Consider the following 22,165-nt stretch of genomic DNA (forward strand, 5'->3'; position numbering starts at 1 on the left):
TGACATGGAGCATTGTCCTCTTGAAAAAAAAAAACAATCATCAGAGTTGGGGAACATTTGTCAGAGCAGAAGGAAAAGTTTTCTTCCAGCAGTTTTGTAAGTAGCTTGATTCACGCATTCGTTTCAAAGACAAATCTGCCAGATTCCAGCCATCCTGAAACTCCCCCAGATTATCACCGTTCCTGCACCAAATTTCACTCTGGCTTGTAGGCCTCTCCAGGTCTCCATCTAACCCTTACACGACCAGGTGTTGGACAAAGCAGAAAATTGCAGAGAAGATGACCTTACTCCAGTCCAATCATTATGGTCTTTTGCAAACTTCAGTCTGGCTCTTCTTTGCCTCTCATTGAAGAAGGGCTTTTTCTAGCTTTGGATGACTTCAGCACTGCCTCCAGAAGCCTGTTTCAAACTGTCCTCGCTGTGCAATTCACCCCAACTGCTGCATGCCATTCTTTTTGTAGGTCACTTGACGTCATCTTACGGTTAAGTGACACTTGAATGAGGTTGCGATCATCAGTCGGTAGTCACTGTCGACCTCTGCCAGTCTGTAGCTGTCGTTGTCCAATGTGATTTCTGCTTGACCTTGTTTTTATGAACCGTAGCTTTTGAAATTTTCAAGATGGAAGCAACCTGCCGCTCGCTGTATCCCTCTGCCAGTAAAGCTACAATTGAACCATTAATTTCCTCATTAAGAACCTTTCTTTTCAACTCTTTTGACAAGGTCTGGAGCTGTATTTTGACTACACTTACTTTTTGGGTAGTACTAGCACTTCTTTTTCCATCCAGCAGCAGTGGTTTTTCTACTGTTGCTCATTAGAATAGGATTTTGTTAAGGTGATCACCTATTCAGCATCTCATTCAGGAAAATGAGGTGTCTGAAGGCATTCAACAAAATTGGAGTGGTCTCATTTTAAAATTTACCCCGTTTCTCACTGATACATCCACAAGTTTGGGAGTATAATACTGAAGTATAATACTAATAAATCTTGCACTAAGGAGCTACTGTCAAAACACTGGATCACAGACAGATGTCACCATTCAATAAACACACACGAGAAAATATTTGTTTACAAAATAATTTAATAGAAACATTTTCAGTTACAAAATAAAACAAAACAGTTGAAAGCTCATTCCTGCATGTTCCTGAATACTTTTAATTAATGGAGATATTTTGACAAAAAAAGGAAAACACATTTCTGCACATGAACAGATGAACTATTTCTCGAAGACTCCTCGACTAGCGAGACCGTGCGTGTGCGCGACCCGGTGGCCGGGGCGTGTCACACACGTCTCTACAGCAGTCTCCCACACAGCAGATACTGACGGGGTCAGGACACAATACTTCTGGCAGCCATTTCAATCCATGGCGACAACATTTTTCACTTGGTTCTAAGCCGTTTAAAACAACCTCAAAATTGAGTCAGTCTCATTCCCGTCATCAATCAATTCTGCAAGTATACGGGAAGGAAGCCATCTTTAAAATACTGTCGCTTTCAACGTCGCTATGGAGGAAGTTGCAGTCCGTTAAGTTTGACCCCGAAGTAAAATAAAAGCCAAATTAAAACTGCTGATGCACGACACGGAACGGAAAAAGGAGGAGTGAAAGGTCAGCGGCTGGGTGAGCAGCTCCATACTTACGTAGAGGACGCCACGGCGCTTACAGACCCCCCACACGCAGTTAGCTGCAGACCACAGTCTTCAGCAGACAGACAGGCAGGCGTCGCTCTGCCTCTCTCCCTCCACGTCAGTGCCATTACTGGACAGGGCGGCGGGAGGACTGGGCCCTCCCCCTAGCCTCCTGCTCTCTACGCTACTGGAGATGTGTGTTGGAGAGGGTGGAGAGGAGGTGTAAGGGAATGTGTGATTGGGGGCATGGTGGGGGAGGGGTTTGGGTACAGGGAGGGAGGGGCCTCACGGATCCTGTGCGTGTGAGCTGTTGAGGCCTAAACTGAGAGGTTCACTGAGACTCACTCCCACCTCCTGGCACTTGGCAACAAGTTTTTTCAGTGTGTCAGTTTTACCTCCACCTGCAGCTTCAAAGAGTAGCCACTGCAACACACACACAAACACAGTTAGGTACAACACAGTGTGTGCACGAGTGTGTGTGTGTGTGTGTGTCAGCAAATTAAGGACATTAATTACATCTTTCCATAGAGAAGCACAGAGGGGAAGTTTCTGAAGGGCTTGATGGTAAAGCCTCTGTACCTAGATAAGACACGCACAGACACAGACACACACACACACACAGACGCGCGCACCACCAAGGGGGACACAGTCAATTCAGTGAAGTTCAAGACATGAACAGCAGTGTGAATGAACTTTGTCAGAGTTGTGACAAAATGAAAACCCTGAATAAAACAAAGATTCAACAGAATAAAGAAGTGATGAGTCCAATCGATTAGTAGGGTCTGATGTCAGCCAGTGAAACCAGAGCCCGTGTCTCAGCTTCACATGCTATCGTCAGTGCTCACGGGCCCTGGTGGATGTTCCTGACCTTTGTTGGTTGGTAGTGTGCGGGTTACATTCTGTATTTTTGTGGACGATCTACCAATTTCCTCCTGTGCCTACAGCAAACATTTTTCAGGTTGTTTTCTTGAACTGAGCACAACTACACCCCTTTTCCCAGGGACGTACAGAAGCCCTGCACCACCTCGCCGGGCACTAAGGGAGGACAGTAACTAAACATAGTGTGACCACATGACCAACAGGATGCCTCACGCCTAACGCAGAAGATGGTCACCTGTTTGAAAGATCACGTTTTTAGATGAGCAGCTTTTTGAGTTTATGAAATCTGACAATTTTGAATTATATTTGATACCTGACAGTAAATAACTACAGTCACACCAATTAATGATGACTGGAGGCAATTTTGACAATATAAAAATGATTATTAATTAATAATATTAATTAAATAATATTACGGGACAACAGAATTTTTAGCTGCATCCCCAATGTTCGTACAAGTCAGACTGTGAAGAAAAACACACACCACTAAAAGAAAAAGAGTGAATGAGGTAATTAAAAGCATTAGTGAACTGAAATGGGTCGAATCGGAGAGGAAGTGTGAGTAGTGAGTGCTCCAGCAGCACACACCTGGGCTCCACTCACCTGGGCCCGCCTCTTCTCCTCCCGCTGAACAGCGATCGCACTAGCAGAAACAAACCAGAACAAAATAGCCCATCACCCAATCGCACACAGCCCTATAGCCCGTCAACCAATCGCATAAAGCGACAGCGGAATCAACCAATAGTAATCCAGGCACTCAACATCATTATAATGGCATCACTTGACATTCTGAATGAAAGCTTAAGGTTGTGTTCTTACTGCTGACCTGCTTAAAAACCCCTTAATCGGGACAGAAACATGTTAAAACTACACAGTGCTTCTTACGCAGGTGCACTGCGGGAAGAGACAGTGGGCCCGCAAAGATCCACCAAGACCAGTCCCTATCTCAACAGGCTCTGAGCAGACCAGACGACTAGGGGAACCCGGTTCTACCCGGCTGGGTTGCTGAGGAGACGCGATGTGGCTGATCTTTCACGTTTCATCACAGTCTCCAGCTGCGCCCTCCCCAGCTGAGTATTATAAGTATATAAGTTGTATTAGCATCCATGTACACAAAAATGTCCATCTTATTAAAAAGTCTCTTTGAACGTGACTCAAGTGTTATCGGACATTAAACAACATAGATCAGCACTAAAGTGAATCGGTTTGGGGAGACACAGCCGTTGTTTGTGTAGTTCGGTTGGGCTATCTGGAAATGGGAGACACCACAACTTCTAGATTTCTGCACAGAACCATCAAGAGAGCAGCCGTGTGGTTTACGGTCTCCTGTCCACAGCCACTTGTCGAGTCCCAGCGGCGCGGGACTGGGCTTAGCGCGGACGGGCACGGCGGGACCACTCACATCTTCCAGCTGGCCAGAGCGCTGGGGATGGTGCTAGCCAGCTGCTTAGCATGGAGCCTGACCTGCTCGTCACCGCCATCAGTCTTCTCCTGCTGCACCAACCTACACAACGACAGTTAGCAAGGACACTGGTACGCACCAAGACCACAGCCCGTCCAGGAGAGGGCGCTGCCCACATCTCCGTCCCTCCCGCCCTGCAGCACACAGGGAGCAGACAGGGCCAGAAGCCAACGTTCCGCAGGCGGCGCTGCGCAGGTACGAGGGGGAGGGATCGGGGCGTTGCTTTCGGGGCTGAATGTTAGGTACCTGAGGGCCAGTGCCATGTTGGTGGGCATGGTGTGTCTGAACCGCTCCAGAACAGATGCGTGCAGACCCGCAGGGAGAAAGCTCAGATAGAACGCGATCACCTGGAGGGTGCAGATCAACAGCTTCAGACGAGCCCCCACACACACACACACACACCCCACGTATAGATAACACACAAACACACAGATGTCCTGAGGGTTTTGTAGGGTTTGTGAAGGGTGTGTTGACCTGGTTGTGGAAGTCATAGCTGCTCCAGTAGGTGGTGCTGTTGTACGGTAGGGTCAGCCTGCTGGGCACTGTGGCCAGACACCGCTGCACCAGCTCGGCCAACACACGCAGCTCACGGCCCCCTGGTGGCAGCTTGCTGCTAGTGTACTGGAGATAACTGGAGACACAGCACAGTAACAAGGGTTACAACAGGTCAGAGTGCTGAGGGCCTGACACCACCATTCTGAACCCAGTTAAAAAACTGCTCTGAGAGCGTACTGGGGAGTGTGACATGTTGATGAAGTCTCTGCTTACTTGAGCCAGAGCTTCTGCAGAAGGTCCAGAGCGGAGACGCTGCCCAGCGCCGCCTCGAAGGCGTCCAGCGCGTCCACCACGCTGCCATACACAGACTGCCACCAGCTGGACAGGAAGGGCAGAGCCAGCTCACAGACAAAGAACTCTCACCCAGAACCGCCCGTCAGGCTGGGGAAAGGACAACGTTGACCCTGCCCCCTGCCCGTCAGGCATCAGGTAAAAGGGGGTGTGTACTTCTGGGGACAGTGGGAGACTCACCTGTGCATTAGGCTGAGGTAGGGGAGCTGGGCCCTCAGCTCCTCTTGGAGGTGTGGCTGAACGGTGGGCGGAGCTTGCTGCAGGTCCTGTGGAGGCAGGCTGAGCAGGTGCCTGCAGACAGAGAGGAGGGAGGAGTAAAGCCAGACCTACCTGCCCGTCTACCTGTGGTACCAACATGATGTTCATTAGTCCAAACCCTGTTCTCCATTTAGCTAAATGAGAGGCACGCAGGATTAATGCAGGACTTGTTACATCGACAGGGACAATATAGAAGTGACACGCGTAGACAGGGAACAGCTCAACTCAGTTCACCATCACTGCTCCCGTTTAGTCTGAGTTAGTCCTGGATTACAGCCTTTATGACGACAACAGGGTCACGTTAAAAATAAAACCAGTCACTGATTACTCCTAACAGACGATGTGTGGCAGGGTGACGTTAAACTGCGGGTGTAGGCAGCTCTTACCGCAAGATCGCTACAGGAGGGAGACCAGTCGGCACTGTGCTGCAGAAGGAGGACAGGAACTTCTCAAAGAGCTCCTCCGCCACACTGGACCTCTCCTACAACACAACCGGGAGGAGACCGTGAACACACCACCAACCCCCGGAGGAGGACGGAGGACAGCGTCCCCACTCACCAGTGCATGCAGACACCTGCACAGGTGGTAGAATATCTGCGCATCACGGGGGCAGAGGGCGTGGGCCCGGAGCCACACCCCCGCGGCACGATCCTGCTCTCCATCTACCATGTGTAGCTCACTCTGGATCTCCAGCAAGGGGCAGCAGTGAGCGCACACGCTCAGCAGGCTCTCGCACACAGCGATGGCCTCCTGGTGCCTGTGGATCAAAGCCGAGAAACCCCATCACATCTACACCCAAAACTGAGAAACCCCACGACCAAGCCCCACTCAACCTAAACCCAGCATTCTTGAAAATGAGAAATGGAACAGGCTGACATTTCAATGCATAAATAAAAGCAACTAGTTGTGTGTGCGTGCACGCGTGCGAGAAGGAAGGTGGCCGTGTGTGTTTGGTGGTGAGGAGCCACCGTGGTCTTTACCGTCCGAGCACGCGAAGAAGGTGGAGGTGGTTGGTGTGGAGCAGAAGGCACGCCAGCATCTGCTCAACTGGAGACACACGCTCATCCACACACTGAATTAAAGCATCTGCAGGAGACACACACACACACACACACACAGTTGACTGTTCTGACATGTATTCACCTCCACTAATTAGAATTCACCCAGAAAACCAAACACAACAGGTACCGATATTGGCCAGTGGTTTGTACCCAGGCTGTATTTAGTGATGTTTGTGGTGTCACACTTTAAAGCTGGAAGAGTGCAGTGGTGTGGTACTAGAGGAAGAACCACCAAACCACTACTTTGTATGAACATTCTTTTTTTCTCCCCCAAAACTTATTAGCATTCACACCTTTTCTCTTCAGGATGTCACTTGTTTCAAACGTGACGAAAGCTCATCCTGCATTTCGCCTCCCAGAATTTCCACGTTCAGAACCCAGGCATTTAAAGGAAGGAATCATGGAACCTGAAGACACAGCCAGAGTGGCCTCACCGTGGAACAGGGACAGGAGGCGGTCCGGGGGCGTGTCCAGCTGGTGGGTGGAGCTCCAGGGCAGGAGGAAGGGCTCCAGACTGACGATGCGGGAGGGGTTGGAGTTGGTAGGGTCATAGAGGTGAGAGGGCAGCACCCCGAACTCACACAGGTGGATATAGCAGAGCCAGGCCACACAGCGGTGCGCGAGGGTCAGGCAAGCTGACACACTCCTCTCGCCATCCGCCATCAGTGCGCTCTTCAGGAGAGGCCATGTTCACACACACACACACACACACACACACACACACACAATTACTGCACAGCACAAGCTCAGCTGCTGGGTCCTTACAGGCCGTTACCGTGCTGACACACGGGGAGACTTTTTTCTCCAGTGGGACGAGAACAGATCCAAATGGTTACCTCACTTAAAAACAGGAAATAGTTCTGGATCTTGGAAAGCATGTAGCTATTCAGACAGTTGCACAATAACAGAGACCCAAAAATAGAGCAAAATATAAACACGTGCCTCTGATCTGCGGCGCAGCGTGTGATACAGCCGGCAACGAGCTCTAACCTGCAGTGTTTGGCGAGCGTTATTCAGGCGGCCAGTGAACAGGCTGAGCTGAACTCTGTACAACAGGGTCTCCAGCAGCTGAAACGATCGGTCCTGCGCTCCATCAGGTACTGTAGGCTCCATCAGGTACTGCAGCATCCTACAGCACACGGTGTCCTTCTTCTCAAACGTGCTCTCAATGTTCAGGTACTACAGGTATAAAATCACACGCGCGCACACACACACACACACACACACACAGAGTAAAAAAATCGAGCACACACCAACATTAAAATAAACTAACCCACAAAGCACACAGCTGTACAGCCCTGCCTGTAGCCTAGAGACAAACATACACACAGCTTGCGCTTCTCTAAAAGCAGGCCCGCCGGCCCGCCCACACACACACCCCTTGCTCTGGACCAAGTCAGTGGGGAGCACTCACGGTCCACCAGACGTGGTAGTGGGGTGCGTGTTCCACAGCCATCTCGCACATCTCCTGCACCTCGTCCCGGCTGGCGCGGCCCGAGAACAGAGACAGGTAGTGGCACCACACCTCCACGTCTTCCTGGTTGTCCTCCAGCGCCCGGGACAGCGTGTTCAGTGCCGCGTCCAGGCACTCTGATGCGTTACTGCGTTACAGGAGGTACACACACACACACACACACACAGCTGCACTGTTTTTACTGATGCACCAGTGTGACAACTGTTGTAAGTACTGCTTAGAATTACACTTCATTTACACAGTTAAAGTCCTGCCCTTCAGGGAAGCATATAAAAGGCTGCTTACGTGTCTTTCTGGTTGAGATACTTGTAGGCCAGTTTAACCCAGAGCTGCACGTCTCGGGGACTCTCCAGTACGCTGTACTCCAGGTTAGAGATGTCGTCCGTCTCGCTGTCGAAATAGCGCTTATCGTCCTGAGTCACACACACGTCCGAAACAGAGCAGCAGTCTGGGAAACGCCGGCCTGCCAACACACATGGCAAACTCATCAACCCGCCATGGGCAAGTCTGCTTCAAAACACTGCTACCCTGACCCTATAAACCCAACTCTCTCTCTCACACACACTCATTCACACACACGCCCCCCCCCCGTTAGTCCACTGAGTTCAGCCAGACACTAGACAAAATATTCACAATACTAACAACCTGGATTAAATAACATCAACAACAAAGAATCACACACAGGCTCTAATAAAAACAAGTGCGTGAGGATTAAAACCATCCAGGTCAGACAGCACTGGTTTGTGATTGGTGGAGGAGATGAGTATTGTTATTCACTTCGTCAGCCTCAGCGCAGCCGTGCACACATGAGAGATAATGTGTTTCCATCTGTGTGTGTACGTACCCTCTGGAGCTGATCCAGGAACAGTGGCGTTCTCGTCCTCGCTCTCTGCTCCGGGGTCGGGCTGCTGTGGTCTCTGAGGTTCTGGTCTCCACCTCCTCTTCTCCTTACAGGTGGTGTAAGGAGGCACTGAAGGGAAATGAGCAGAGTTAAATAAACATAAACAGCAGGCGGCGGACGGCGGGCGGTCACTTACCATGCCGGACGCTCTCGTTGACCTTGCTGACCAACAGCACGGCCTTCTGGTCCGTCCCCATCAGGTCCTTATTCCCAGAAAACAGCTTCTTGATGTATTTTTCTTTTGGGAACAGAGACACATCATCAGTTCCATCATTACTCAATCCGCAAGCACAAGCAAAGAGGAAACAGGAAGTGAGGGGGCGGAACCTGTGGCTCTGCAGATCTCACTGGTGGAGTTTTCCTCAGAACAGCCAATAAGAGGGAGGCTATAGGATAGGATATCCTGGAATAACTGGTTTCCATTCAGAGTGCAATTCCTCATGTGCTGCCTATGACACACACACACAAACCCCAAATTGTGTTTCAATAACGCACAACACTTCCCTGCGGTTTACTTCTGGGTGAGGCAGGCAGGACGTACCACTGGCACTCGTCATCGTTACACGTTCCCGTCAAGTCAAAGCGACAGAAACACTTTTTGGGCTCAATGACGTTGCTGTAGGTGACGGAGCTCAGAGACAGCTTCTCCTTGGTGCGGAAATACGGGCTGAACCTGTAGGGGAACGCGTGAGTGTGTTATACAGGTGCTCTCTCTCTCTCTCTCTCTCTCTCACACACACACAAGCCCCAGCCGACTTCCATTTACTGCCAAAACCGCTCACCTGTACGACCTGAAGAGCAACAGCGGACTGCGGTAAGGGCCAAAGGTCACAGGCTTCAGGTCAGCCCGCATGCGCTGGGGCGCCATGGGGTCAAAGTCCACCTGAGCCACCTGGGAACACCACAAACAAACAAGACAAATCCCCACAGAGAAGTTTGAATAACAAATGTGGTGAATAATTTACATTTATTTCCATTTACAGTATTTACAGCTTTTATTCAAAGTGAATTACAATTCTGACACAACAGTGGCAACTTGGCAGTGGTGGGGCTTGAACCAGCAACCTCTACACTGAGATACTACGTAGATGGTGCTGCGGTAACTGTTCAAATACTTATGCACGAACCCACCCAAGCTAATTAGCATAAATGTACACCACGGCATGTTTACTTACAACTCCCCACCGCACTAAACCCCAGTGACTTAACCAGAACACGCTAGGCAGCCAGCTGTAATGTCTGGGGACCTCTGTCTGTTTGAACCTCTCAAAGGTTCAAGATCACCACAGACGTTTAAAAGTAGCTATGGAACGAAGCCCTAGCAGACATGTCTGTGACGACCCAAAGTTTTCTAACCGTCCTGTCACCGTCCTATCGTACCCTTGCACTGGGCCGGATGTCCACCATGGCGCCCCCTAGAGCGCGCAGCTCGTGGAGCAGGAGGTCTGAGAGCGTCTGCGTCCGCTGGTGGTGCTGACGGAGGCTGTCCAGATTCAAGCCCAATAGCAGCAGCTCCGGAGGGGGGGAACCGCTGTCCTGCGTTGGCTTGGTGGGCGCGGCGGGCGTCGTGGGCGTGGAGGGGGTGTCCGAGTGGCCCAGCTTCGGCTTGGTAAAGGAGCCTGACTCGCGGAAGGAGCGCCGACGGACGCTGGAGGCGGGCGCGGGCTGTAGCTCCTCCTCCTCGGGGTCGGGGTCCTCGCTGGCGAGGGCGAGCTTGTCCTGCGTCAGGTCGTGGAGGGAGGGCTGAGGAGGCGCGTACGCCTGCCGCAGAGCCTGCGCCTCCTTCAGCTGCTGGATTTTCTGCGCATACTCCGTCTCCAGCTGCTGGAGACGCTGCTTCTGGGCGATGAGCTCCACGTAGTGGGCGTCGGGAACACCCAAGCGACGCCGCTTACCTGGCTGGGGAGCGCAGGGAACACCGGGAAAGTCAGGATTACCACAGTTTAGCTGTCCCAACACGGTCCATCTGGCTCACCCTGAATGTGAGACTAGCCAATCACAGACCTGTCCAACTGACAGGCGAGTGACATATAGCTAACGCTAAAGAAACGGGCCAAGATGAACAGAAAATACACGCCTGCCAATGGCAAACCGCAGATGACCACTGAGGAGATGAAAAGACTAGAGAGAAATCTAACACTGACATCAAGGATAAATGCTGAGTCAGCAGGCAGTAAACAAAAGCCATGTTTTTAAAACGCTGGTGAACAATATGATGAGCATGATGTGCAGACGCTGTATAGACTCACTGAGAGAGTGGGGGCAGTGGCGCTACTGCGCTTGGCGCTCCCCCTGCTGGCTGCTGCCTGCACTACAAGCAGCTCCCTCTCCAGCCTCAGGGCCTGATGCTGCTTAACAGTCACACGCTGCTGAACGCGCTGGACCTGGACAAGCGTGCGCGCACAGACACACACAGAGACCACACCGTCATCATCATCATCCTATGTAAGCATTTTTCTGATGTGGGGAAATGTGAGTAAAAAATTCAGTAAATGATTTTTTTCTCTAAAGTTTCACAACATTACTGTGATCAAATAAACCACGTCACGCACTCCACCAGCATTACATGTACACATCAACACCCATCAGCCCTGGTGCACGCGGGCCACGCCCACCTGCTCCTGCAGTTTCCTGAGCAGCAGGCGGGTGGCGCTGGCGACCCTTTCAGAGGCGAGCAGCTGCTCTCTGAGCCGCACCACCTTGGCCTCGGCCGCTTTCAGACTCTCCTTCTTCCGCAGCTCCTGATGCTGGAGGTGCTGCAGCAAGACCTGGTCCTTCTCCAGCTGAGCACTGTACACACACACACACAGTTCAACATGCATCAGCACTTGCCACAACCCTGCAACTGGGAGATTTACCAAAACCAGAAACACATCAGCCTAGTTCATCATGTTAGCAGAAACCAGCTAGTCAGAGGGAACCAGCCCGAGGCGGACAATATTCCCATTATTGACAATATTAATCGCCATTTGCCTGATTGAGCTTATAATGCAATGAAGCAACGAGCCAAGACATGTTTAACTAGAAGACACCCTGAAAGTTAAGGAACAGAGCTGGGGACGGAGACCAGTGTTTGGTGAACTTGTCCTCGATGTCAGCAAGCTGAAGTTCAGCTACTTTTCCCGCCACGTCAACGTCCAAGTCCACGCCGACAGGAGATGCCCCGCCCACAGCAGCATCTGGCCTTCCAACTCGCTGCTTCTCCTGACTGCATGCAGAAAGCAGCCAAACAGCAATCACTTCATTCGGACATCAATCCCTTTCTGCTACATCAACATTTTCTTAAAAGTCCAGAGAGAAAGGTGTGATGTGTGTGAGCTCCACCTGGCCAGCTGCTCCCTCAGCAGACGATACTCTGACTTTTTAGCCTCGATTAGTGCGTCTGCGGGCCTTAGGGGGTTGTTCTCCTTCTCACACACAGGCACAGGCCGTGGTTTGGATGCCTGCATCACCCAAGAGACATTTTCTTTAAAGAAACGCCACTAATAACTCAGCAGCAATGGAAGAAAAGCTCAGTGTGTCTCCGAGCACCTCCACAGTTCTGCGGGCTTCTTTGATCATGGACTCCAGTCCTCCAAACACGCTCTGCACTGAGCTCGAGGCCTCGCCCTCAGAGTCGCTGTCGTCAGACGCGTTCAGGCGCACCACCACCGCCTTGTGTCGGGGCAGCTGGAGGACGGAGCAGAACACCTGCGATATTACTGTCAGCCTCTCAGCACGTGTAAGATATCTAACTCCCATCCACCCGTCAGACACACTGGCCTGGGCCAACTACCATGTGCGCATCATCAGCAGAGCAAAACGAACATCCCATAAGCCTGTCAAAGCTCCTAAAGGATCTGATTAATGCAAAAAAACTGTAACCAGTAGAAAAATGTATACCAGTTGTGAAGATTTAGTGTTGCTACGGTGACGCACCACTAGTGGGGCTCTGGGAGGCGGGGCTCCTCGGCCGAACTTGCCAGAAGGCCGTGTCTGTAAGGGGCCACTGCTGAAACCAACGGAGGAGGTGGCGCTTTTGGCTGTAGGCGGAGCTGCAGGTCTCATGGCAGGAGAAGGAGGGCCACTGTTACTGGAGGTGTCCTAAACAAAAAGAACCAATGAACAAAGCTGCCCGTGTTTGTGGTGTTTAAAACCAAACAAAAAGAACCAATGAACAAAGCTGCCCGTGTTTGTGGTGTTTAAAACCCAAACAAAAAGCAAGCTAGGCTCAGGTACCGCTGATGAGACAGACAATATCAGCAGTTAATGAAGTATTATATAGACCCGCATTAATATAACAAACATAAAATAGTCATGAAGATATTAACAACATGGCCAAGATTAACGTAACCAGCCTGGCCGACGCGGATGGAGCTGCAGCTCAACTCAGCACCCCGGTCTCTTGGTTTACTGCTGTTAGCATGGCATCGAGCAACATAATACACTGGCAAATTCCCCTACCCAGCTCCAACCCCTCACGACTGTTGTTTGCTTCCAGCTGGGAACAAACTGTTCGGGTCGCAGTACCCATTTATTTATTAGGGTGCAAATGTGTGGAATGTGTCTGATTTAGGTGGGAGAACTGGAACGATTCCGGTTCCTCGTTGGTGCACAAGGGCTGAATATGCAAGACTTTCTACTTCATTCAAAAACAGACACTGCAGACTTGAGAACAGCTGGTCCTGTTCTTTACTGCGTTACTGAGGCGTCCTCTGGAGAACGTTTCACTACCACACAAAGCACTCATTTTATAGTTATTCAGGGCGATTACACAACCGTCCCTCCATTTTTACATCTTAAGTTTTGAAATCGCTGCCATTGTATCCAAATTATACATAAACTTTATGCAAATTGAAATCCAATACATGAAAATTGCGTGCAAGCTATCCATAATTATGCAAACTGGAATCCAATAGTGTGCAAGTTGGAATTTGGTACCATTATATCCAAGCGTTAAAAAATGACCTCAGTTGAACCACCTGCAAGATAAAGTTCGTCTGTTCTGTCCCTGGTGAGGAGACGATGAACGCTTCCCAGAAGCCTACAGAGACTCTCGAGACCCAGTACTGATAAAGTTATTACTTAGATCTGCCACAGGAACAATCCAGAACAATCCGCTTGACACTTGCAGAGAGAACTTGAGGTCATCTGCTCCCAGAGGAGCATCCATTTCATCATATCTGGACGCTTAGTCTTCACCTTAAAGGATCTTATTCAATGCTCATTTTCATTTATTTGATCTTTACAGCCTCAGCAAGCTACATCACAGAGCTTATTCAATATCAGATTCTGTAAGGTGTGTGTGCGCTCCGCACTACCTCCGGCCTGACAGCACGTTTGCTCGCCAGGGACTTGAGAAGCTCCTCCCTCAGCATCATCTCCTCCTCCTCTTCCTCATCGGCGAAGGGCGGCTTGGGAGGCTGCACCAGCTCGTCCACCGGGGGCAGGGGCGGGGGGGGAGGGGGCAGGGTCGAGTGGGCCACGCCCAGCGGATCCACACCGCACTGAGATGCATCCGGAACCTCCTGTGTGTGAGGGAGAGAGAGAGCGAGCACTACCATCACCCTCACTTAGGTGCAGAACAAACCAGGCAGATGCCATCATGTTATTCTGAATTTAAAGAGTTAAAGTGCATATAACCAAGTGGGAGAGGCGGAGTTTACCTGCGTGAGAGGGGCGGAGTCCAAGGAAAACGCGGTCAGTGGAATAAGGTACGGAGATCCGACCATTCCCAACAGCTCACGTGTTGGTGACGCACCTACAACGGAAATCAACACGTTTTTAATTAATCATTTTTAATAATTTTATTACCAGTTTATAATTTGTAAGTTACCAGAACAAAAAGGTATCCTGAAGTGCAGACAGACAGCATCCTGTGAGAGGACACATGTCCTTACATTTACAGTATTTATCTGACGCTTTTATCCAAAGCGACACATCTTGAGTAATTTGAGGGTTAAGGGTTTTGTTCAGGGGTCCAACAGTGGAAACCTGGCAGTGGTGGGACATTAACTGGCAACCTTCTGGTTACTAGTCCAGTACCTGAACCACTGAAACACCAGGTACCACTTACTGGGAGAGTTAGTTTCACTGTCTGTATCCATGGCAACCTCATCATAGTTGTCGTACTGGTACAGGTTTCCAGAGGTGTCCACACCCTGTTTAAACAGCACCTTCCTGTGGTCAGCGTCTGATGACTGAAACATACACCAACACAAGGTCAGAACACACATGGTAACAACAGTACTACCACCACACACACGCACCCATATTCAGGAGAAGGTGGGAACACAGCAAGCTGGAAAAGCTGAGGACAGGTGAACTGTACCTATGTGCCTTTCTTTGGGTGTTTGTCTGTGTGTGCGTGTGTGTAATAGATGAGCGCAACTGGTAATGTTTCACCTTGCTGCACCTTGTGTGTGTGTGTTGATCTCACTTTGCTTCAGGTTGAGCACTGAGTGTGTGAGTGGCCTGTGTGTATATACTATGTGCATGTGTATAGTGTGTGCGGTCCTCACCTTGCTGCGTGTGCGGGGCTGTTTTCCCCCCACCAGCATCATGAAGCGGTTGTACTGCTCGTCCTGATTGGACAGGTCTCGGATCTTCCGGATCTCATCCTCCCTCTTCCTCCTCTCCTCCTCTTCCTCGTGTTTCTGCTCCTCCTGCTGTCGCTGGAGTTTCCAGGTGCGCACCTGCTGCTTCCTCCAGGCTTGCTTAGCTGCTGCTGCGCACACACACACACACACACACACCGTGTTCAGGATCATTGCGCTACACTCAGGCTTCACACACACACACACACACACACACACCTGGGTTCACCATCTTCTTAGCAGGATGCCCCTTAGAGACTGCTTTGCCCTTGTCCAGCCCCCTGGACCCGGGACCCGGGCGGCCCCTGCCGGTGCAGCTGGCCCTGGTGGGCATGCGGGGTCGTGGGGGTGCGGGGCCGGCCCGCTCCGGTGCCGTTCTGGTCCGGTTCAGCCGCTCCTTGCTCTCCTTCATCACCTGCTGTTCCTTCTGCTGCCACCTGCGGCTGGCGGACTGCAGAGCCAAGAGACGGAGCTGCAGCTCCGACAGCTCATCGTCCTCGTCCCGCCCCTTCACCTGAACGTCACGCGCACACACACGCATAGAATAAAGGACAGGGGACAGCTTTCCAAGCGCCCAGCACATCCCCCGTTCATAACCGCTTTTTGTTCTCCTTTAAGACCGGGGCTGAAGAGGGACTGGGATTAGTTCTGAGTGATGGCGTTAGTGCTGGGTGCTGACCGGGGGTCAGGGCTGAGCTTGTCATGTACCTTGCACGGAGTTCCGTCTGAGCCTTTGCTCACGACTGAGATGTTCAGGTCCGATTCTGACTCTTCTCCGTCCTCTTCAGCTTCTAAAACAGGAACGTAAGTGTTTTGCAACAACGTTTTTCTTTACTAAAACACAAGCTAAAACATGCATTCAGAGGACCTTTAGGCAGGAGACTAACATGTGCGTGGCACCCTGTGACACTCTGCGGTCTGCGCTGGGGCGTCTGCGTACCTTTGGGGGTGGTTGGCTCATCTGGGCTTTTCGCGTTCTGCTCGACCTCCTTGTTTTCCACCTCGTCTGCCGTTCTGGTGTTGAGCGCGTCTCTTTCAGCCGGAGTCAACAGCTTCTGTCTGAGAGGGCGGATGTTGAACGCCTGAAAGACTTTCTTCTCTTCCTGCTCCTGCGCAGGGACCTCGGGATGAACGCTCTCCGCACGAGATGCGGTCTCCTCCAGGGTGCTGACGGCGGGGGACGCCTCCTCCTGCTGCGGTGAGCCCTCACTGGGCTTCAGGGCCTTTTTCTCCTCCTTGCGAATGCATTCCAGCTCCAGCTGGATCTGTTTGTACTTCATGAGAAGCTCCTCAAAGCTCTCGTCAACTCCGTTTTCAGATTTATTCATGAGATATGCCTGTTTCCTCACCGCTATCCTACTGCTCTGTTTCTCTGATATGATGCGTTAAGGCATCAAAAACCTTTATGTCAGAAACAAACTCTCATACATCAAATCACGTAGCCAACCCAAGCCTGGCCTCACAAGAAGCCAGGCATCTTTGGCTACAGACATCTGTTAAGACACATTCTGCTGCAATGTTGTACATTTGTGAAAAGTATTAAGGGTCAACTGTGCACTGTTAGACAGAGATCAAAGAAAACATGCAACAGATGATGTCAAAACTGCCGGCTGCACAGATGGCAGTTGCCAGAACCCAGAATTCATTCCCATTCCTCTCTGTAAGCTGGAATTTCCCTTTGTTCTGCTAGTGGTTTAAGAATAAACAACATATTACTGTTCTCCTTTTTAAAAAAAACAAAAACATTAGGAAGTTAAAAGGACCCAATGGCTTTACTGCAATTCACGCGAACCTCCTCGTGCAGTGACCGTGGACAGGACACCAGTGTCCCACTGCACAAGGAAGCAGAACGTGCCTGGAGCCACGCACGCGGCAGGCGGCAGGCGGCGTGGCCCTGCAGCGGGACAGCCCCTCCACTCGCCAGGCACCTAGAGACAAACCACACCAACGATTAACGCGACCAACGCGATTATTAGTGAAACCCCGGCCTCCGGCGCATAAAGGCCCGTTCGCTAACGGAGAGGATACGCTTCTTCGTGGGGGAGTCCTTCCTATTTGAGTGGTTTTCCCCGAAGACGCAGCGGCTTTGCGGAGGCCTGCCGACGTCCCGGCCTGCCCCGGTCCCCCGGTCCCAGCCTCCGCGGCCGTCGCTCGGCTTTCCCCGGTACCGTAGCCTGGCCAGCGCGCCGTGACTGCGCTCCCAGAAGCTCGCCCGCGGACTCGCCTCGCAGCCCGGGCCCGGCGGTAGCCGCTCGGGCCCGCTCGGTCCGAGCTGAGGCCGGTGACACGGCGAAAACGACCCGAGCGAGTGGCCGGCGGGCCTGAAGGACGCCGCCGCCGCCGCCGCGCGCGACGCTTTCGCTCTCCGCGAGCCGCCGCTAGGCCTCGCGACCTGCGGCGCGAGCTGCCTGTCGTCCGTGTCGTCGTCGCATATCTCGCCGTCCTCGAGCTCGCCCTCCTCCCTCGGCGAGGGGCAGTTTAATGTCGAGTCCATGACGGTTGTGTGTACGTAAGGCGGTTCAGCTGGAGTACATCCTGTGAGGGTTTCCGTCGTAATGTGTCTCCGTCTCGCCGAAAATCTCGCACCGAACCGCTCTAACCGTGAAGCTGCTCGAAGGAGACTGACAGCTCAAATTCCAGCTATCGCGATACTTCCTCCAAATCCCGGAAAGGATTTAACTGTTTAAAGACCAAAGACCAAATCTCAAAACAGGTTTGTTCATTCACAACTTCAGACAGTATATACCAAGTTATTTTCGTTTAGGAAGACATATACAATCTCTACCAAAAGTTAAATATGTTTTCCCTTCATTGTACTAAATCATAATTAGATGATCAATGTTTTATAAACCAAAAGGTTACCGAGAAATCTTTGTTATAAAAATGACAACAAATACGTTTCCTCTTTTTGGTTGTAACGTCCTATTAAAAGGAGATTATTTTATAATTATTTTATTACTATAAATAGCTACTTTCGTGTGTTTTCAGTTATGCACTGCTCCATCTACTGGACGTGGTTGGAAACGCATGTGGGCGACGTCAAAAAAGTTATACGCGAAACGAAACGGAGACTTACAGCGCTTTTTTGCAACGATATATGTATCTTTTTTTAAAAAAAAATGCCACAGGAGCCTGATATATAATTTACCCAAATAAAATGAGTGACAATATTGCGTTCATATAGCAAGTCACTCTCCGTTCAGAATCGGTTTCCACATGGCGTCAGCAAAAAACAAGTCATTTTCTTTTAAAGTAGTTATGTTAGGAGAGGGCTGTGTTGGGAAAACATCTATTGTACTGCGATACTGCGAGAACAAATTCTACGCCAAACATATGACAACCCTCCAGGTGAGCAGTATTGTGGTAGCTTGAGCGTGCTGCTGTGGCCGGGAGCTGCTGAAGTAGCTGAGCTTGCGCTGAACGGTCCGGGCCTGTTTCCGCCCATGACAAGTCTTCTCTTTGTTTATCTAGACTTCCGACGTCTCAGAGCACCGTAACTCTCAAATCTCTCTCTAAAGTAGAGGTCATGGGGATTTGGTACGCGATTTCCTGCAGGTTCTGGGGCGAAATGACAATTTTAGAACAAATGCCAGCGGTTTCAAATATGCCCGTGCAAAAAAGAGTGACGGTTTCAAATGCACACAGTGAAACGCTAACAAGCCTAAACTAGGAGCTACACACCAGAAAACAGTAACGTGCGAATGCTGCCGCTATCCTGGAAGGTGAGAATGGACTGCAACGTCGCGAGCTGGCCACGTGCTCCTACCTGCACCCTGGCTGGTGGAGCACGCGACTCCAGCCCCAGTCCTTGTTTATGGGTGGCTTGATTTATATGACTGCGACACGTTCAGTTTCAACGGCGCGTTACGGCACCGTAGTGTGAATTAACTCACGAGTCCAGCCGTGTGTTTGAGAATAGCGGACCATCCTGTGGCTGTTTCCTTTACTGAAAGAAAAGGTAGGAACAGAAAAGTTAGGCTAATTTACCACGTAGTGCTTAAATGTGCACAATCCACCATCACCTACTGATAGAGTATTGTCAGGGTTCATTATATCACAGGTGCCAGTCCAACCTCGAGGAACTCGACATTGTTGCAAAAAACTAAAAATAGCCTGATTATAGTGATGACCAAAATCCTGGGAAAATGTCACGATGTCTCCCCAGAAGCAAAACTAATATGATTTTTGGCGCCGAAGGAGCTGAGCCTGATTCTGGCGCATTACTGACCAGCAGATGTGGTGCGTCCCATTTATTTTAATTACAATCACAGGCATCATTCTTCACCAAGAAGCTGAGCATATCCGGGAGCAGGGTGAACCTGGCCATTTGGGTAAGGCCACATCTCTCTCCAAACCTTAATTACCATACTGTTAATGGTTAAACTCACTCAAATGTTTCAGTTATGTCTGTGGCTTTATTTAACCTTATTTTCAAGTGTTTCTACAATATTACACACACACACACACACACATACATACATACATACATATATATATATATATATATATATATATATATATATATATATATATATAATATAGAGTTCAAGTTCAAGTTCGGTTTATTCGTCACATACATAGTCATACACAGTATAACTCGCAGTGAAATTGTGGAGAGTGTTCCAGTGTTATATATATATATATATATATATATATATATATATATATATATATATATATATATATATATATATATATATATAGTGTGTGTGTCATTATTACGACAAGGCCGTAATCGATTATAATGTGTTGTAGGATACAGCAGGGCAAGAGAGGTTCCATGCTCTCGGACCCATTTACTACAGAGACTCTAACGGAGCCGTTCTGATTTACGACATCACAGATGAAGAATCCTTTCAGAAGGTAAGAGGCTTGATAAACATTTACATTTCAACTTGATTATGTTTGTTCCAACCTTTTAGCATGAGTAGATGCAAATTTGCATTCGTGTGCAATACAGCACCTTTTCTTTAGCGTTAGCATTATGCAAGTGTTCCCTCTGTACTGTAGGTAAAAAGCTGGGTGAAAGAGCTGAGGAGAATTCTGGGTAATGAAGTGTGTCTCTGTATAGTTGGTAAGCACCTGACCTGTTCATCTCTGAGCCTGAAGGCACAGCGCATGCACTCAGACCACTGCACAATTCTGAATTTCTGCCCTTCTCTATGAGTTTAACATGACTTAAACCAAACATACATCAGGCTACTTTGAATTGAATGAATGAATGTAGCCAATATTTCACCGTCAAATGCCATGATGGAAAATAAAATCATGGGCCAGTTTTCTGAATATGAATTAGGTGTAACTTTGGACTAAAATTTTGTGCCATTTCCAGTTTCTATTGGACATTCTTTCTAGCCTACATCTAAGATTAAACTGGGTCTTATGAGTCCACTGTGAGTTGAACACAAACATCATACTGGTTAGTACAGAGATGGATTTTTAATTTTTGTATTTCCACAGGCATTGATCATCAGTGTTTCTACCTTCTTTTCTGACATAGGAAACAAAACCGATCTGGACAAGGACAGAAATGTTTCATCTGAAGATGGTGAACGGTAGATACGGGTTTTCCAGAGATGAGTTCCTCCACTCATGTCCCTGCATAGATGTTCAAAGGTCTTTAACTCTTTATCTTTCCTCCGTATAGATTTGCAGATGCAGTGGGTGCAAAGCACTTCGAGACATCGGCCAAATTAAACACAGGCATCGACGAGCTCTTTCTCAGCCTTTGCAAACGTAAGCACTCCTTGTTCCACACTTACAAGGACATATTACAACCACAAGACATGTATTGCCAAGATATTAATCATCACTTTATGGTTTAGTTGATAATCCCATTTTTGTGTACTGCAGGTAAACAGAATTAGCCAAGTCTCCTACATGGTTATATGTCTGTCTGCTAGTAGAAACGATGGAAAACTTTGCACGTTGGTACTTTACAACAGGAATGATGGAGGCAGCGGTGGTGGAGGAGCAGGCCAGAATGAACGACGAGCCATGTTCCGGTTTTGCCAGGCGGACTTTGCAGATAATGGATAACGACGCTGAAGAGACTGCGACTGTATCCTCGGGATCTTGCTGCTTTTCTGGATAAGCTGAGCTGATCTCCACCACATACAGACGGCCGAGTCTGGCGGGGAAAGCAGAATTCTCTCCTCAAGATGATCATTCACTGGGATGGCACTGAAAAGAGTGGATTGAGGTTTTGTATTCACACTGAATAAAGTCTTAGATCTATGCGAGCAGTATGCCTGTCTCCATATAGCACATGTTAGGCCCCTGCTCCTTCTGCCTTACTGTGGTTTGCTTCTAAAGTTTGTGGACTTTTAAGAAATCAGTCTGTCAGATTCCACTAAAACTAATATTACTGACAAACAGCCTAACACTACCAAGCAATATTGCTCTTTCTAATCTGCAGACAATGTACAAGCCAAATGTTTTAAGTACATGAAAACAGGTGGATCTGATTTTTAATTTTTTTTTTTTTTTTTTTTCATCATGTTACCAACTGCAAGATTTGCTGTATGCTTACTGATAAATATATTTTTTACATGTTGAGTGATTTGATGTTCAGGTTTGATAACTGCTCAGGTCCCCATATCTCAAAACCATCACAATGTTGAGGTCATCTTAAATGAGAGAGAGATTGTTTAGAGTAATACTTGCTCTGCCATTTAAAGATCATCTTTGCTCTGTGATGCTTTTGGGAAAGCCATGGCAGACCTGTTTCTCCATTCTGATGGGCAGTAGTGGAAATACATTAGCTTCACAAATACTCACTACTACACTACATAAAGAATCAGGTTTAAAAATGATCATTGACATAACACTATATGATAGTAATTGTCTTGTATGAGATTACTAATACAAAGTGAGCTATATTTTACAAAGTGAACTTAGTGTTTTCTATTTTAATAAAATAACACAGTGCCTCAAAACAAACTCTCATTATTAAAAAGGGTATCCTCACTATCTCAGTAAGGAAACTTTTGTAGGGGTGTGTGTGTTTGTTCATAAGACCTTCCACAAACTCCACATTTATGCGCGTTTTCAGGGCATTCAGGTAATACATCGGTTATGTGT

The 22,165-nt window shown here is 49.1% G+C and overlaps 2 protein-coding genes across 2 annotated transcripts; one reads left to right on the forward strand and one right to left on the reverse strand.

Annotated features, from left to right (window-relative positions):
• Positions 1 to 1,062: 1,062 nt before the first annotated feature.
• LOC113588419 (zinc finger C3H1 domain-containing protein) lies at positions 1,063 to 17,360 on the reverse strand (the record flags this gene model as incomplete). The annotated part of the gene is made up of 35 exons (XM_027027588.2): positions 1,063 to 2,049; positions 2,143 to 2,205; positions 3,109 to 3,148; positions 3,908 to 4,009; positions 4,214 to 4,314; positions 4,442 to 4,598; positions 4,736 to 4,840; positions 4,994 to 5,104; positions 5,458 to 5,552; positions 5,630 to 5,828; positions 6,052 to 6,157; positions 6,567 to 6,804; positions 7,123 to 7,311; positions 7,547 to 7,733; positions 7,892 to 8,069; positions 8,451 to 8,576; positions 8,644 to 8,745; positions 8,835 to 8,956; positions 9,049 to 9,180; positions 9,290 to 9,399; positions 9,888 to 10,406; positions 10,757 to 10,891; positions 11,123 to 11,297; positions 11,575 to 11,715; positions 11,832 to 11,950; positions 12,039 to 12,176; positions 12,390 to 12,590; positions 13,808 to 14,014; positions 14,153 to 14,247; positions 14,563 to 14,686; positions 15,008 to 15,213; positions 15,302 to 15,596; positions 15,791 to 15,873; positions 16,023 to 16,454; positions 17,111 to 17,360. Coding segments are annotated over 35 exons (5,721 nt in total), but the record flags the coding sequence as incomplete, so codon positions are not given.
• A 746-nt stretch (positions 17,361 to 18,106) lies between these two features.
• On the forward strand, positions 18,107 to 21,644 carry LOC113588420 (ras-related protein Rab-21-like). Its single transcript, XM_027027589.2, has 7 exons — positions 18,107 to 18,430; positions 19,354 to 19,413; positions 19,838 to 19,945; positions 20,093 to 20,156; positions 20,583 to 20,637; positions 20,730 to 20,818; positions 21,028 to 21,644. Exons 1-7 carry the CDS (start codon positions 18,299 to 18,301, stop codon positions 21,174 to 21,176), a joined length of 657 nt encoding a protein of 218 aa, XP_026883390.1. The 5' UTR covers positions 18,107 to 18,298; the 3' UTR covers positions 21,177 to 21,644.
• Positions 21,645 to 22,165: the final 521 nt, after the last annotated feature.

The sequence above is a fragment of the Electrophorus electricus genome, chromosome 12, assembly GCF_013358815.1.
Source record: "Electrophorus electricus isolate fEleEle1 chromosome 12, fEleEle1.pri, whole genome shotgun sequence".
In the NCBI taxonomy this organism is placed as follows: domain Eukaryota; kingdom Metazoa; phylum Chordata; class Actinopteri; order Gymnotiformes; family Gymnotidae; genus Electrophorus; species Electrophorus electricus.

Bases quoted from the DNA above. Each gene is read 5' to 3' on its own strand.
- LOC113588420 (XM_027027589.2), top strand. From the start codon at position 18,299: ATGGCGTCAGCAAAAAACAAGTCATTTTCTTTTAAAGTAGTTATGTTA. The intron at 20,157-20,582 runs GTAAGCACCTGA...TTTCTGACATAG, and splicing joins AGTGTGTCTCTGTATAGTTG to GAAACAAAACCGATCTGGAC. The intron at 20,819-21,027 runs GTAAGCACTCCT...ACTTTACAACAG, and splicing joins CTTTCTCAGCCTTTGCAAAC to GAATGATGGAGGCAGCGGTG.